General features: G+C 43.2%; 1 protein-coding gene across 2 annotated transcripts; it reads left to right on the forward strand.

Moving 5' to 3' along the window:
* The first annotated feature begins 343 nt into the window (after positions 1-343).
* Positions 344-12498, forward strand: LOC311063870 (ankyrin repeat and SOCS box protein 2-like). 2 transcript variants are annotated; one of them, XR_014602649.1, is made up of 10 exons: positions 344-402; positions 983-1306; positions 3878-4047; positions 4938-5096; positions 5288-5533; positions 5816-5987; positions 8820-9387; positions 11202-11355; positions 11622-12042; positions 12346-12498. XR_014602649.1 is itself a non-coding variant. In XM_084083486.1 (9 exons), the coding sequence occupies exons 2-9, from the start codon at positions 990-992 to the stop codon at positions 11774-11776; spliced, it is 1941 nt and encodes a 646-aa protein (XP_083939612.1). In that variant the 5' UTR covers positions 344-402; positions 983-989; the 3' UTR covers positions 11777-12498. The 2 variants fall into 2 exon arrangements, 1 of the variants encoding a protein (XP_083939612.1); XM_084083486.1 differs by having other exon boundaries at positions 11622-12498.
* Positions 12499-15896: the final 3398 nt, after the last annotated feature.

Raw genomic sequence — 15896 nt, forward strand, 5'->3', positions numbered from 1 at the left:
ACAAATGTTTGAAAATAGCCGATCTACTCACAGATCGGCTACATCATCACATCGTGCCTATGTATAAAATAGGGCTAAAGTGGTTAATGCATGTTTTATAATATAATAATTTATATCTACAAAGTAACTAGTAACTAAAGTTTGCAAATAATTGCAGTGGTGTAAAAGTACAATATTTGCCTCTGAGATGTAGTGGAGTAGAAGAAAAGGATTGAAAATTGGAAATACTCCAGTAAAGTAAAAAAAAATACCTCAAAACTGTACTCAAGTACAGTACTTGAGTAAATGTACTTACTTTGCACCATTGGTCATGTGACAGTCTAAGAATAAAGTCACAGAAACAGAGACAGTCTGTAAGTCTGACAGAGAAGAGAAGAGAGATTAACCACAACCTGTGTAAATGTAAGAACCTCTAACATTAATACTGTGGTTATATTAGTTATGAATTCTACGATTACTTGACATTATCACTGTGGTTAGTCATGAATAGTATGGTTATTTAATATTAGCACTCTGGTTAGTTATGAATAGTGTGGTTACTTAAAGGGATATTTCACTTTCAAACACGCTAAGGGTCATTTTAACGTCTACTCTGGCTTTTGGGAGCACCCCAGACAGTTTTAAGTTGCTTGATTCAGTATTTAGATATTTGATATTAATTTTATCAGACACGCCCCCTTCCTATACAAACCCATTGTAACTTCAACTCCATTTTAATCATGATAGATTCATCGAAAACACCCGTCCTTGGTTCTGGTGTCTGATATTGTCCTTTTAATGCATGAGCAGGTCGTGTTTTTCAATTACTTTGTTCATATATTTTTATAATTGTTTGGGAAAATAAAGTTATTGAAAAAACATGGCCCCTCACGTATTAGGAGGGCAGGAGTCACCAGAACCAAGGACTGGTGTTTTCATTTGTTTGGAACAGGTCAGGAATATCAGATTATTTCTGTAATGTCTTGTTTTTCTCCCTTATCAGCATCACCATGGAGACAGCTGGACTTTCTGCCTCTGGTCCAACATTGGAGGACTATTCTGTCTACACCAACCTGTCTGATGAGGAGCTGATCCAGATAGCCATCGAACGCAGCCTCAGTGAAGACCACAATAAAACTCCATCCACAGATACCAGACAAACTCCATGTCCACCCAATGCAGAAGCCAGACAGCCCAGCGCCCCACACCTTCACAGCACCAGCACTCAACCAGGCACCCCAGATCTTCACAGCCCCAGTGCAAAGCCCAGCAGTATCATCGCTCACTACAGTTCCCACAATCCTCCGACCACAAGGCCTCCAGATGTGTAGGTGTCATTCAGACAAACTAATTAACACTTCTATTCATTTCAAATGACATTCCAGGCAACAATGTGTTTTAATGGAAGTATAATAGAATCATTAGCAGGAGAGAGACCCCTAGTGGCCAGACGAATATGCATGCTGACTAAGGGCTCCAGCATACTTCAAATAAACAAAACATCCCTGCTGACGCTGAACAAAAGTTCTTATAATTCCTAATGTCTAGTTTTGAGTTGCGAACGCTAGTCCTTGCCCACTCAGTAATCTGCCTAGCAACTCTGCAGCTTGTTCCGTCGCTCGAGACACTGAAGCATTGTGTACAGTGCTGGAACCGGTGGTTTACCAGCTGGGTCTCCCTCAGATGTATTGTGGCAAGTTTGTCACAGAGGTGACTTTTGCCATTTATAGCGACAGGTTGTGTTTATGGTCACTCAAAGATGGATTACAGAGATGTTTGTACCGCCTGGAGGTTGACTCGTGATACTAGTACCTCCTGACCTCCTCAGAGTCAGACTTGCATACTGTACCTCCTTATATCCTCAGAGTGAGACTAGTACCTCCTAACCTCAGCCAACGTTTTCAAAAGCGCTGACAAAGTTCTTATCAATGTAATTTTATTGTTATTGACTCTAGCCGAACAAAGGTGACGTTTGATTGGACCATGCTGCAGCTTTATCTTCAAGGGAACGTGACAGTCAAGTGTGAACACAGCATAAGTACCAGTGGGCGCTACGGGGGCAGCGCCTCTGAGAGCAGTTAGGGGTTTACTGCCTCGCTCAGGGACGCTTTGGCACGTAGCATGCTTAATGATGTTGGATAAGAAAGTCATACAGTCTTTCTGTTGTGCTTGCTTACTACATCAACATCACCTCCTTCCTTCACATGGTAAACTGTCCTCTCTACAAGTGTGCCGAATGCCGATCCGTTTTCTCCCTCTCTCTGCTCAAAGACTCATGTTGTGTTGTGTGCTAAACATAGAATATCTAAAAGCCCATAACACGTCGAGTCAGTGTCGCGTTATGGGCTTGTAGATCTGCTCTAATATGATTGGGTGGAACTCCTGGGCCACGCACAGATGATAGACAAGCCAGGATGCACGTAGGCCAGGATGCGAACCGGGGACATTCTGTTTCCCAGATGGCCTCTCTACTCACTCAGCTACGGCCGCCCCAAACAGAGTTATTCATGTTGCGCCTAGTTGGCGCGAGACCTTTAACTCAATACTGCCACCTTACTGCCACCTTAAGGCGATGACTCTTATCAAATGTGAAGTTTAGGGCAGATTCAACCGGGAGGCATGCGTTAATCCGACAGACCTTTTCTCCGACTATGTGGCATCCGCGTGCGGTTAGGGTTAGGGTGCGGGTTTGGTTCGGGTTTAGTATTGGAAACGTCGGAGCGCTGCGCTGTCGGAGGAATGCGCTGTCGGACTAACGTACTGCACCCGATTCAACCATGTACAGCCGAGTTACAAAGCACTTCCTGTTTAGTGGTGAAACATGGACATTTACGACAACTCATGCTTTTTATAGCCTCTTAGGTCTTTCATGTACACTTTGCAAGTTTGAGGTGAATCTGATTATCATCCTAGGAAGAGTTTATTAACAACACATTCCATGCCAGTGTTTAATCTCATAATGTACACACCAGTGCCAGCATTTTATTGTTGTTTTTTTTGTTTTTTTCATGTCGCCACAGACCTCGCTAGATCCGTTAAAATTCCGCGTTCATTTGGTTCTAAACACACAGGGGATCTGTGTGAGACGAGCAGTGAAGACCGCTTCGCTTTGCGATCCGCCATCTTGCACCGCAAGCTACAGCGGTGAATGATAAACAGCGATCAGCGATGAGAAAAACAACAACCGAGATAATCGACTTTTAGGTTTCGTTTTAGACAGGAAGCGGATGGGATCGGAAAAAACGGAACCCGGATAATTCCGTTTCCGGTGGTGCTACAATGAAATGTGTCGTGGCGAACGAGGCCTACAATGAAATTTCAAAACATTAAAAAAAAACACCACTTCGCGTATATCTACGCGACTGGCACGTGGCGGCTTTAAATAGGTTTGCGTAGATATACGCGATTGGCACTTAATGTGTTTTAAAGTATGGCTGTAAATGCCATAAAATGAATGAAATACCACAATTAATTCAACATTTTTAGGATTGCAGGTCATGGCATCAAGGTTTTTTAAAGTACGTACCCGATTTTGTGCATGTAGGTGAAACCGTATTGTGGGTCTTAAACCATTTTGTAGGGGGTGCCATTGAGACATTTTGCACCACCCATTTTTGAGACACATAAAATATGTACATTTTCACCAGTTCTGATGCATGTGCAAAGTGTTTAGAACCTCAAAAATTTGATGTATTGGTGAAAATGCTACTTGCATTTCATTAGGGCTTCGCAGTGGTCCAGTGCTTGGGCCCTAATTAAAACAATAAAAAAACAAGTCAACTAAAAAAGAAGAAGAGAATTTGAGAAGCATTCAGAACAACAGATTCATAATCGTTCCATGGTATGCATGAAGAGTCAGTGTGTTTGTTAAAGTATAATGTGGTGAATTGTTTTCTAGGGTGGAGAGTCCTCTGTCTGCAGCAATAAGGGCTGGTGACGCTAACACAGTCAGAACGCTAGTTAGCGTCCCAGGATGCAACCTGGTGTCCAGTATAAAGCTTGGCTGGCTGGCAATCCACCAGGCAGCCGCCTATGGCCAGGAAGCCTGTCTCAGAGTGCTGCTGACAGGTAACACAAACACTTGTTTTCTTATCGTCCTGCTGAAGAACACTTTGACACGAGATGCGGTTCTTCCAAAGAGTTCAACACTTGTAATGCCTATCGAAGTGGATTTTTATTTTATTTGGGGTGTTAAATATATTATTTGATTAATCAAACTTAAATTTCTTATGAGATCATTCTATGATCACAGATTGGATATCGTTGCCATAGATATAGAAACCTAGATACCTCATTGGCCTCTGCAGTTCATTGGAACAACCTTTTATCGCAATACCTCTGTACTGCTTCCACCCTCAGTCGTGTGCGTCACAGAAGGGGACGTTCGGTAGGCCTCTGATTGGCCTACCGAACGTCCCCTTCTGTGACGCATGCGACTGAGGGCGGAGGCTGGTGCGCGCCCGAGATACAGACGCCTCAGAGCCGGAGGAGGCGTCTACCTTTATATGTCTATGATCGTTGCTGTCTGGCAGAAACCAGCTACCGGTAACTCCATTTTGACGCTTTTGCATTTTTTTCCATAAATGAGTGCTATTGAACACCCTTCTTTACGTTTGTGTGTTGCTAAAAAATATATTTTACCAATGAAAAGTTTTAAAAGGCACTTCTGACAAAACCAGCTAACTCCATTGGATCCTCAAACCTTCTGCTAAACGAGCTAACTCCACCAAAGGGGGGTGGAGTTAGCTGGTTTTGCTGACTCCAGGCTCCACCCCCTTTTGACCTCCAACCTCATTGTGAGCTTGGAGGTCCATTTAGCTGTTCTTATCAATGATGAACAAAACCTCCTAACTCCACTTTTCGTTTTGTTTTATTTTTCATTTCTTGAAAAATGAACATTTTAGAGTTAGATGGTTTCTGCCCAACAGCAGATATGATAGTAATCTTGTTTCTTCCAGCCCAGCCTGGTATGTTGAACAAGAAAACAGACAAGAAGGCTCAGACGCCGCTGATGTTAGCGGTCGCCAAACAGCATGCAAGCTGTGTCCGTCTGTTGCTGGAAAGAGGAGCTGATCTTACACTTGTGAATAGCCATCGAGAGACTCCCCTCTACAAAGGTAGAAACACCACACTGTGTGCTGCAGTTTGTCTTCGATGATGCAAGAATTAGCAGTGTTAAGTCTGTCAATTGTGCAGTTCAGTGGTTCACAACACTGTTCCTTAGTGACCTGAAGAAGGCAGTCTTTTCAAAGCCTACTTCAACAGAAGCTATTGAACGTGTTTACCAAACAGTGTCTGTTCTCCCCAGCGTGTGAGAGGGGCAATGCAGAGCTGGTGGCCACGCTGCTAAACCATGGCGCATCAGTCCACACCCCATGTACCCTGGGATGTACAGCGCTGCATGCAGCTGTTTTACAGAACAACGTAGAGATCTGTGAGATGTTGGTTAAAGCTGGCGTCAAAATCAATACAGCCAGCATCTACGGCATGACTGCTCTGGCCGAAGCTGCTCAGAGTGGAACTTTAGAAACACTACGCTTTCTTCTCAAACACGGTAGGTACATGACATGCTAGCAGTTTTCTATCCTACCAGGACATCTAGTATTGCTGGTTTTATATCTTACCAGGACCTCTATTACTGATGGTTATCCTACCAGAGCCTCTAGTAATGCTGAATTTACTTCCTACCAGGATATCTAATATTACTGGTTTTCTGTCCTACCAGGACCTCTAGTACTGCTGGTTTTCTAGCGGTTATATCATAGTTTATTGGACAGATGCGCAGACGGGCAGACGGACAGACAGACAGACAGATTGTGTTCTATTTTGTGTTCAGGTGCTGATATTAACGGTGCTGCAGCTGACGGTGCAACACCACTCTATGAAGCATGTAAGAATGGTTATGTGTCCACCGTGGAGCTGCTCCTGTCTCTCAAAGCAGACGTCAACAGATCAAAAAAGTCTGGTCTTCTGCCCATCCATGTTGCTGTGCAGAATTCTCACTCACGGTCAGAAAACTTCTCTGTTCACAATCTGTCACTCACATTCAAGAATGAAAGTGATGAGAAATGAAAATATAAAACATTGCATTCATTACAGTCATTTAGCAGACTAAAGACTATCCAAAGCAATGTAAAAGCTGCTTTATGCTTATATTAGTACTATTAGCACTATTGGGCAGCGTGTGTGTGTGTGTGTGTGTGTGTGTGTGTGTGTGTGTGTGTGTGTGTGTGTGTGTGTGTGTGTGTGTGTGTGTGTGTGTGTGTGTGTGTGTGTGTGTTGGCTGGGAAAGCGGATGAAGGCTGCAGCAGAAATGGACCCTGAGTCGCCTTGGACTCCATGCCACTGTATCCTGACCCAGATCTGTCAAGGACAGGACCATAAATGGAATCCATCCTAACAATCCAGATTAAGTCCTGATGTGGTGAACAGCAAGTGGTGAAGGAGCCATGGCCTCTGGGAATGAGGAAGAAATAACCCTTCAGTAACTGCAGCCTCTTTAGGGAAGAAGGGTCTAGAAGTTGCCCTAAAATAGCCTGCCTCAAACACCAGCCTTCTCTCTTCTAACACTGACATTGACTCTGAAGTCAACCATCATCTGAGTTGTGCCAGTGGAGCATACAGTATGCCAGACTCGGGTAAATAGTCTTTAAAGACCAAGACCTAAAGGCCCACACCAAACCTGGGGCCTGTTCCTCAAAAGGTGAATAAACTAAGCCTGGACTTAAGCCAAATCCAGACTTGACAAAGTCGGGTCCATACAAGCCTCGTTTATTCCGTTCCTCAAAGCAAAGCCAGGCTGAAAAGGAGCGACTTTGTCGAGCTAGGCCTTGTCAAGCCAGGCTGTGTCGAGCCAGGATAATGAAGCCAAGCTTCACGTATTTCTATAAAAGACCATGAAAGTCGATAGCAGAATCCTTGAACTTGACCAATCATGGAGTCCAAAACCAGAGCGGCGTTCCTCTCTGTGGCTGAACAGCAGCATTGCAGCAGCTCATGGAATCATACAAGGAAGTGAAATGTATCATAAGCGAGAAAGGAAACGCGACCGCAATAAATAGATTGTGTGTGTGTGTGTGTGTGTGTGTGTGTGTGTGTGTGTGTGTGTGTGTGTGTGTGTGTGTGTGTGTGTGTGTGTGTGTGCGCGCGCGCGACGGGACGGGGGGTGTACCGCGACTGGGGGCCACGACGGGATGAGCGGGGGACGGGGGGACGGGGGGGGGCGGGACACGCAATAACCCCACATTTGCAAGACCACTTTGGTAGAGGTTTGGGTTGTGTAGTTCATGATGTAACTCCAAAGGTGGACAACAAATAAAAAATAATTTCTCCATTGACTAGAAATTGATAATTTAAAATATGCTCCTCATTGACTTACATTCAGTGAAGAGGCTCTTTTAAACCCGTAAAAAAATATATATATATATATATATATATATATATATATATAGCCATTTTTTTATAATATAAAAAACAATCTGTAATATATTATCAAACATCTAACAACAATATGAACTATAGTGTTAACAGAGTGACAATGACATATCACGAGTCTAGGGTTGTCCGATATTGGCTTTTTTACCGATAACCGATATACCGATATTGTCCAACTCTTTTTTACCGATACCGATATCAACCGATACCGATATATGCGGGGATTATTGTGATTAGGGTAAGCTCAAATTTCATATCACACACACCATATACAGTAAGAACTCCTGTAACTTATTTATAAAGCCAAAAAAAAAAATAATAATAAAAAAAAAAAAAAAAAATTTCAAAAACCGATACCGATATTTTCCCGATATCAATTTTTATGCTAATATCGGCCGATAATATCGGGAGGCCGATAAAATCGGACATCCCTACACGAGTCATTGTGAAACAATTATGATTCATGGTCACACTATTTCAGTAATATAATTAATTTGATTATATCTTATTGTATTTATTTCATTTTATTTGAATGCAAGGTCATTAAAATGAGTCCATATTCAAACACATGTGTTGAATTAACTGTGGAAAAACTTGAAGAACAAGGCACTGGATTAAGTAAGCTTGGCTGTTAGCCTGCTCCTGACCAGGCTAACTTCACAGCTAAATTGCCATGGTAACTAAGGTAGGATTGCTTCAATTCTCTTTTGAGGAATCGGGTCATGGCTAAACTTAGCCAGGGTGAACTGGCTAAACTAATCTTCAAGCTAATTCAGCTTTTGAGGAACCGATTCAGCCCTAATCCTGGCTAAATTAAGCCAGGATAGGTGTTAAAGCCAGGCTTAAGCTCTAATTCCCTTTTGAGGAACAGGCCCCTGGTCTACAGAACCGTTGTCCTCCCCACCCTGCTGAGCTGAGTCATGATGGTGGGGGGTGTCTGTCTGTCTGTCTGTCTGTCTGCCTTGTCTTGTCTTGTCTTGTCTTGTCTTGTCTTGTCTGTCTGTCTGTCTGTCTGTCTGTCTGTCTGTCTGTCTGTCTGTCTGTCTGTCTGTCTGTCTGTCTGTCTGTCTGTCTGTCTGTCTGTCTGTCTGCTTGAAAAAAAAAGTAAAACTTCTGTGCATTGCATTATTGCCAGACCCAGAGGGTCGGCCTACATGAGGCTTTGTCTGTCCCTCTTTCGTCCCTCTTTTCCTCTTTTGTCCCTCTTTTGTCCCTCTTTTCCTCTTTTCCTCTGCACACACGTCATGCGAAGTCCGGCCATTCAGATTTCAACCACTAGGGGTCTGGCAGTACCAGGTCTCCTGGTGCTAGTTATAAAACAATGTACTGTTTCAAACGGAATGATTTCTTGTCATAATTATCACACCAGCCTGTTTGTGTTGTTTTCATGCTTTGTGCTCCATCAGCGTCGTGTCCCTGCTGATTCCCGTCACCAGCCGGAACAGAATCACGAGTAGCGGCATCAGCCCGTTGCACATCGCCGCAGACCGCAACCGCAATAACATCATGGAACTTCTCCTGGAGGCGGGATTCGACCCCAACTGCCAGCTGTCTGAAGAGCGACGTAATAATTATAAGGACCACCGCAGCACAGCGCTCTACTTCTCCGTCTACAACAGGAACCTGGAAGCTGCTGAGATCCTGCTGGAGGCTGGAGCCAACCCCAACCTGGACCTGTTCAACCCCTTGCTGGTTGCCGTCAGGAGAGGCTCTATGGAGATGGCGTCCCTCCTCTTGGAGTACGGAGCTGACGTGAATGCCTCCATCTCCACCCAGCCTTGTGCCTTTCCCTCTGCGGTACTCCTTAGCATGGACTACCTCCCCACGCTCAAACTGCTGCTGGACCACGGCTGCAACGCTCGCTCCTGTTTCCACTGCGTTTACGGCAGTAAGACTCATCCCACACAAACACACAGTGAAGAGCAGAGGAACAGCTTGATCGCGGTTCGTGATGCTCCATGGAGCCGTCTCCAGGTGAGACTACTCTTATATTTATATTCATGATAAAAAAATCATTTTTGTTTCTATTGTTATCATGGTAATAATCCACCAAAATAATTACAATTTAGCAGAAGCTCTTATCAAGACCAACGCTCAAGTGTGAGGATATCAGAATAATCCAAACAAACAAAAGTGTAAATAGTCATGCAAGTATTGCAGAGAGAACAATCTAGGGCCTCAAAGAAACTAGGACACCAGGTAAGCAATGAACCTATCATTTATCCAAATAGAAGAAAAAGTAACCAACATAACGTATATCTGCAAACTAGTTCCCGAGGAAAAATGTGACCAGAAGGGATACAAGGAGAGATGAGTCCTAGGGGCTGAGGTAGAGTTAGAGGTTAAGTTAGAGATGAGTCTTCAGACTACGGTGGAAAATTGGGAGTCAGTCTGCAGTTCTGACTCCAGGGGGATGTTTATTCCACAGTTTGGAAGCCAGGAGGGAGAAGATTCTAGGGCATGTGGAGTGTTGTCCTGGGTGTTTTAGGGGAAGCTCTAACAGCCTATCAGTGTTAACTTGAACGGCCGAGGGCACCATGCCTTTAGTTGCCTTGTAGGCCAACACCAGTGTTGTGTACTGGCTGCGAGCAGCAACTAGAACCCAGTGATGGGAACAAGACTTGGGGGAAGACATTAGAAATACCACGCATTCTGGATCATTTTGAGGGGCTTCAGTGAGCATGCCAGGAGGCCATTAAGGAGGGAGTTGTAATAGTTAAGCTTGGAGATGACTGGGGCCTGGATAAGGAGCTGGGCAGACTCTTGGTTGAGGAAGGGTCTGATCCTTTGGTTGTTATAATGTGAAAACCTCCACCAGGATGGAGTGATTGGAGTCATCGCTGCAATGCGTGCCTTGAGGGACAGCTGACTGTCCAGGACAACACCAAGGCTCTTGGTAGTTGGAACAGCGAGGGAGTTGTTGATGGAAATGGTGAGATCCTGCAGGAGGCAGGGCGTACCTGGGAAGGAGAGAAACTCAAGCGGGCTACATGCTTCCCAGCCGACGAACTAGTTCAGACAGGGTAGGTTCTAACTACAAAATGACTTCAACAAGAAATTCTGATGAGTGGTCTCACAACTTTTGGATGCTTCTGCAACCCTTGCCTTTGTCTTTACTGATGGGATTCAGACAGCGTGATTGGTCAGAAGTCGGGTGGTTGTGATATACAGTATATTCATTCAGCCCAGGCTTCATTCAGCCAGCAGTGAAAGCAGGGGACGTTGGCTGAGGAGAGGAACTAGTCTCAACAAACACCTCTGAAATCCTTCTCTAGTGACCATGCATACACACAAACTGTCACAGGAAATAGCAAAACCTCCATACCTCCGTGACAAATGGTTCCTGTGACAGTTGGAACGATATCCAGGTAAATAATCGTACTGATTGTACACACATGCTTAGAGACAGGGTAAGCTGCACAGCTGTTATTCATTGAATCATATCATCGGGCATGGTCTGCCTCTCAGGACCAAGAACAGTTCTCTATCTGAAGAAATGTCTTTAAAAATGTATTTTAAAAGCATGTAGCTACCTTCAGTGTTATCTGCCTTGAGGTGGTGAGAAGACATTCACTCTAAGATGTCAGGCAGGCATGCAGTGATGCGCTCTTCAACCTCAGTCACAGAGTCAGGGAAAGATACCTACAGTTGAGTGTCATTAGCATAACAGTGATAGGAGAGCTTGTGAGCTGAAATGATTCCCCCTTCATACACATTCTTGTCCTGACATTTTTGTCTAACATTGTATTTCCTACCGTGTCTAGTTGTGTGTTTTCTATCCTGTCTAGTTCTGTGAGGCTGTGTCCAAGCCGTCCATGAGTCACTTGGTGGGGCCTCTCGTTTCTCTGCTGTTAAACTACGTCAGCCACGTCAGGCTGTGTTCCAGACTGATGGAACATCTGGAGTCTTCTCCAATCTGGACCGAAATCAAGATCAGAGCAGGTACGTCAGAGCAGGTACACAGACAGGCAGTAGGACAGCTGAGAGAGAGACAGTCGAAGGCTCTGGTGGGATCTGATTCTAGATGGTCTTGTCCTTTTTCGAAAACTAGTTACAGTGATATGACATACAGCCGTGTGTGTGTGTGTGTGTGTGTGTGTGTGTGTGCGTGTGTGTGTGTGTGTGTGTGTGTGTGTGTGTGTGTGTGTGTGTGTGTGTGTGTGTGTGTGTGTGTGTGTGTGTGTGTGTGCGTGTGTGTGTGTTTACAGTGCCTCCTCACCCTCTCATGCAGCTGTGCAGACTGAGGATCAGACATCTGGTTGGTGTTGGCAGGTTAAAGCTCCTCAGGGATTTAGATCTTCCTTCCAGACTCATCAAGTTTCTCTGCTATGAAGTGGACTGTTCACTGGACCTGGACACTTAAAGAGGTGGTGCGCCATGGTTTTGCACTTTTTCTGTTTTTCATGTGTCTATGAGGTTGATAGAACTTCATTAAGCCCCCTGGTGGTGTTTTTATGGTGTTGTATGTCTTCTCTTACTATTTTGAGTTTCTTCCTGGAGGCTGAAACCTTGAGGGTCAAACGTGCCAATAGAAAAACAGCGCTTAAGTGACATAGTAAAAACATACCCTCCCCCTCATTATAATAACACAACAGGTGTGGGCATGAGGAGGAGGAGGGACTAGGACAGGTGGGTGGTGCTAAGGTGGTGGAGGAGGTGCTAGGGTGAGAACCAGGTATACTTAATGAACTGGAGGCGTGTCCACATAAAAACATAATTTTAACAATTTCTGTACACCTTTTTGAAAAAAATCTTCCTCCTAGTATAACCATAATACCTGATGATTATGTTTTAGGGGGGGGATCACTGAAAATCACGGCACCCCGTCTTTAAACAATCCCCTGGTTCATGTGTACAGATTTGCATGAGATTTGGACCAAATATTGGAGTAATATTAAAACTTCGGCTATCCGGCCTGCCAGACACAAAGAGCAAGAGGGGACATAAATGTATCCTACCTGAGCTCCTGAAAATGTTTTTTTTCTTCCCAAAACAAAGTGGTTAAAGGCTGTGCCATTCATAAATCTCATTTATTTATTGGGGAAATAAACATAGAAGTCATGTTACTGCAATAATATAAAAGTTACGATGTCACAATGCAAAGTCTTAATAAAATACTAATGTTTCAACAACAGTCTCTTCTTCATTTGATAATATATCATTTATAATATAAAAGAAATCCACTCTCCCCCCCCCCCCCCCCCCCGTGCATTTTCTTGCCAAAAATAGCAGATCAGTGAGCTTGTAGATCTGCTATTTTCGCCGAATGTTTGCTCCAGACTAGGGGGATGGGGTTCATGTGGTTATGGAGAATGAGCAATGTGGCTGAATGGAGAGATGGCATTCATGTTTAAAGGGCAAGACCGGTTTGGGTTGTGTAGCTACCTTGCCATGATGTAACTCCAAAGGTGGACAAGAAATCAAAAATAATTGCTCCATTGATTAGAAATGGATCATTCAAAATATGCTCCTCATTGACTTACATTGGACAGTTAAACAGCTCTCAAAGTCACTATTTTAGCCCATAAACGAACACAAACAAAGCTGATTTAGACAATATAGAACATCACCAAACCCAGTACTGTTTTATTTATTTATGAAAATGTCAACTTCCTGTTCATTTGAAGATCCGGATCCGGATCCGGGATCCAGTCCAGGTTTTCTTCCTAATAAAAATAGCGAAATCAACAGGAAGTTAACATTTTTATTAAAAAAAAAAACAGTACTGGGTTTGGTGATGTTCTATATTGTCTGAATCAACTTTGTTTACATTCGTTTATGTGCCAAAAGAGGGACTTTGAGAGCTGTTTCAGCGTACAATGTAAGTCAATGAGGAGCATAGTTAGAATGATCAATTTCTAATCAATGGAGCAATTATTTTTGATTTCTTGTCCACCTTTGGAGTTACATCATGGTAAGGTAACTATGTAACCAAAACCTCTACCAAAGTGGTCTTGCCCTTTAAGTTCAGCCTTGCAGATCTTCAAATATGTAATATTTAAAATATATTATCCCTCTGCGACACAGCCCAAACCTCCTCTGGAGACAGCCAGATAGTCTGTGAACCGAGTATGTAGAGGTAATTGTGGTTATGATCCAGCTAACTGTCGATGGGTTTTGATTCCAAAAACAATGTGCATGCTCATCTTCTCTGAAACCCAAGGCCAGGTAAGGGAGAAGAACAGCTGATTCAGAATGAAAGACATGGTACAAAATTTACGTGAGTTAAAGTACAAAAGTATTGGTATCAAAATGTACTTATAAAGTACCAAAAGTAAAAGTACAAAAATGTTTGAAAATAGCAGATCTACAAGCTCACAACGCGTCGCGATGCGACGCGTTGGGAGCTTGTAGATCGGCTATTATTGTATAAAATAGGGCTAAAGTGGTTAATGTGTGTTTTATAATAATCATTTGAAAACTTACTAGTTACTTTGCAATTATCAATTATTATATTATAATAAGTGATAATTGCAAAGTAGCTAGTAAGTTTTCAAATAATTGCAGTGGAGTAAAAGTATCTCATTAGAAGTAGAACTACTGAAAATTGGAAATACTCCACTAAAGTAAAAAATACCTCAAAAGCGTACTTAAGTGCAGTACCTGAGTGCATGTACTTAGTTACTTTACACCACTGGGTATAGGCCTACCTTGGTCAAGGGCAATGGCATTATTTATGTACTTACTGTAGCTCGCATGCATTAACAAAAAGACATGCATGCTATGTACAATACATAATCCTGCCGTTGCCCTTTACTAAGGTACCGACAGTACAACTGCAGTTGGTCCCCAGGCACTGCACTGTGGCTGTTCAGTGCTCCTACAAGTGCTCATACTGTACTGTATGTAGCAAATCTTAGAGAAAGGTTATGATACAGTCATTGTTCATAAGTAAGGTTTCATGTCATGGCATTTCAACAATTTTCAAATCAGCCGCATGGTGGCGCTTTAACAGGCCGATTCTTGTTTTCACCTATAACTGCGTAAAACTGTGTAAAACTTTGTATGCACACTCCCTAGAGGCCAAGGAAAAACCTTACATCTGCCCTTTATAGCGCCACCAGGAGGCCGACTTATGTAAAACACATTTTTGGATATTACTCCTTCAGATTGTATCCAAATTTAACATAAATCGTTACACATGATCTCTATAGTCATGAGATCAAGACTCATCTGTTTGATTTTTCATATTCCATCCTGATTGGCTACGATTGAGATGTAAAGTTTGCAGGAATGGCCGGTATTGAACTAAATGCCGCAAATCATGAACGCAGTGTCCGATTGCCGTGAAACTTTGCACGCACATTCAACCTACGTTGAGGAACAAATGCCACCCTTTCAACATTGCCCTATTATAGCTCCACCAGGAGGCCGATTTTTACAAAACTTGATTCATCACGCAAACCGGTACACATTCTCTCTATAGTCAAGTGATCAAGACGGATCCGTCCGATTTTTCACATTCCATCCTGATTGGCGAATTCAGAACATTCCTGGTCCACACTCACCTATCTGACCTGGCAGAGACCTGTGCTCCGAGGAGCACTTTTTCTAGTTATTTATATGAAATTGGTATGTTTTGTGCAAGTTATATTCACCTTGTGAGGGCTTTAGTCTATGAGTCTGACCCTTCGCTCAACATTAGCTGGAAAGGAGTGAGAGCTCATGGAGGCGAGTTTATGAAGAAGAAAGAGGGAAAAAAGGAGAGCAAAACTCTGCAGACAGATCGATGCAGTTTAATATCCAGCAATGAGGGAGACACTTCACTCCAAGCATGGAGTGTAATAAAGAGCCATAGCGAGTTATGGGCCAAAACATAAAGCAACCTGGTACCTATAGCGCCACCACAAGGCCGATTTTTGGGGTGAGTGAGGTGAGAATTTGGGGTGAGTGTCGTCCTTGGCCTACAGCTGGCAGTGTGCATGAACGTTTGACGCTGATCAGCCCAGAGGTTTCTGAGATAATCTGTTCACAGACACACACACTGACGTATGTGTGAAAAACCTAATGCAGGAAAGAGGCAGAGAGGAAAACGATCAAATCAGCTAAGGCAGCTTGGGCAAGGCAGTAAGGCCACTGTGGCCACAGGCAGTGATGGAAGAAGTACTCACGCACATTTTTTACTTAAGTAAAAGTATCAATTCCCTATTGTAGAAATAGTCTGTTACAAGTACAAGTCCGGTATTCAAAATTGACTTGAGTAAAAGTACAAAAGTATTAGCATGAAAATGTACTTAAAGTACCAAAAGTTAAAGAACTCATTAGGCAGAAAATAGCCAGTCTACAAGCTCACAACACGTCGCAAAGCGACGCGTTGTGGCTATTTTTCAAATTGCCAAAGTATATAGGTTTGAAGTGGTTTTGTAATAATCAAAATCTACAAAGTAACTAGTAACTAAAGTTTTCAAATAACAATAGTGGAGTAAAAATACAATATTTCCCTTTGCGATGTAGTGGAGTAGAAGTAAAGTTATTGAAAATTG

This window comes from Gymnoscopelus microlampas (genome assembly GCF_963454915.1).
Source record: "Gymnoscopelus microlampas genome assembly, chromosome: 16".
Classification (NCBI taxonomy): Eukaryota; Metazoa; Chordata; class Actinopteri; order Myctophiformes; family Myctophidae; genus Gymnoscopelus; species Gymnoscopelus microlampas.

Excerpts from the sequence above, each read along its gene's own strand:
- LOC311063870 (XM_084083486.1), top strand. The coding sequence starts at position 990 with ATGGAGACAGCTGGACTTTCTGCCTCTGGTCCAACATTGGAGGACTAT. Across the intron at positions 5,534-5,815 it reads ACGCTTTCTTCTCAAACACG|GTGCTGATATTAACGGTGCT; the intron begins GTAGGTACATGA and ends TTTTGTGTTCAG. Across the intron at positions 9,388-11,201 it reads CTCCATGGAGCCGTCTCCAG|TTCTGTGAGGCTGTGTCCAA; the intron begins GTGAGACTACTC and ends TATCCTGTCTAG.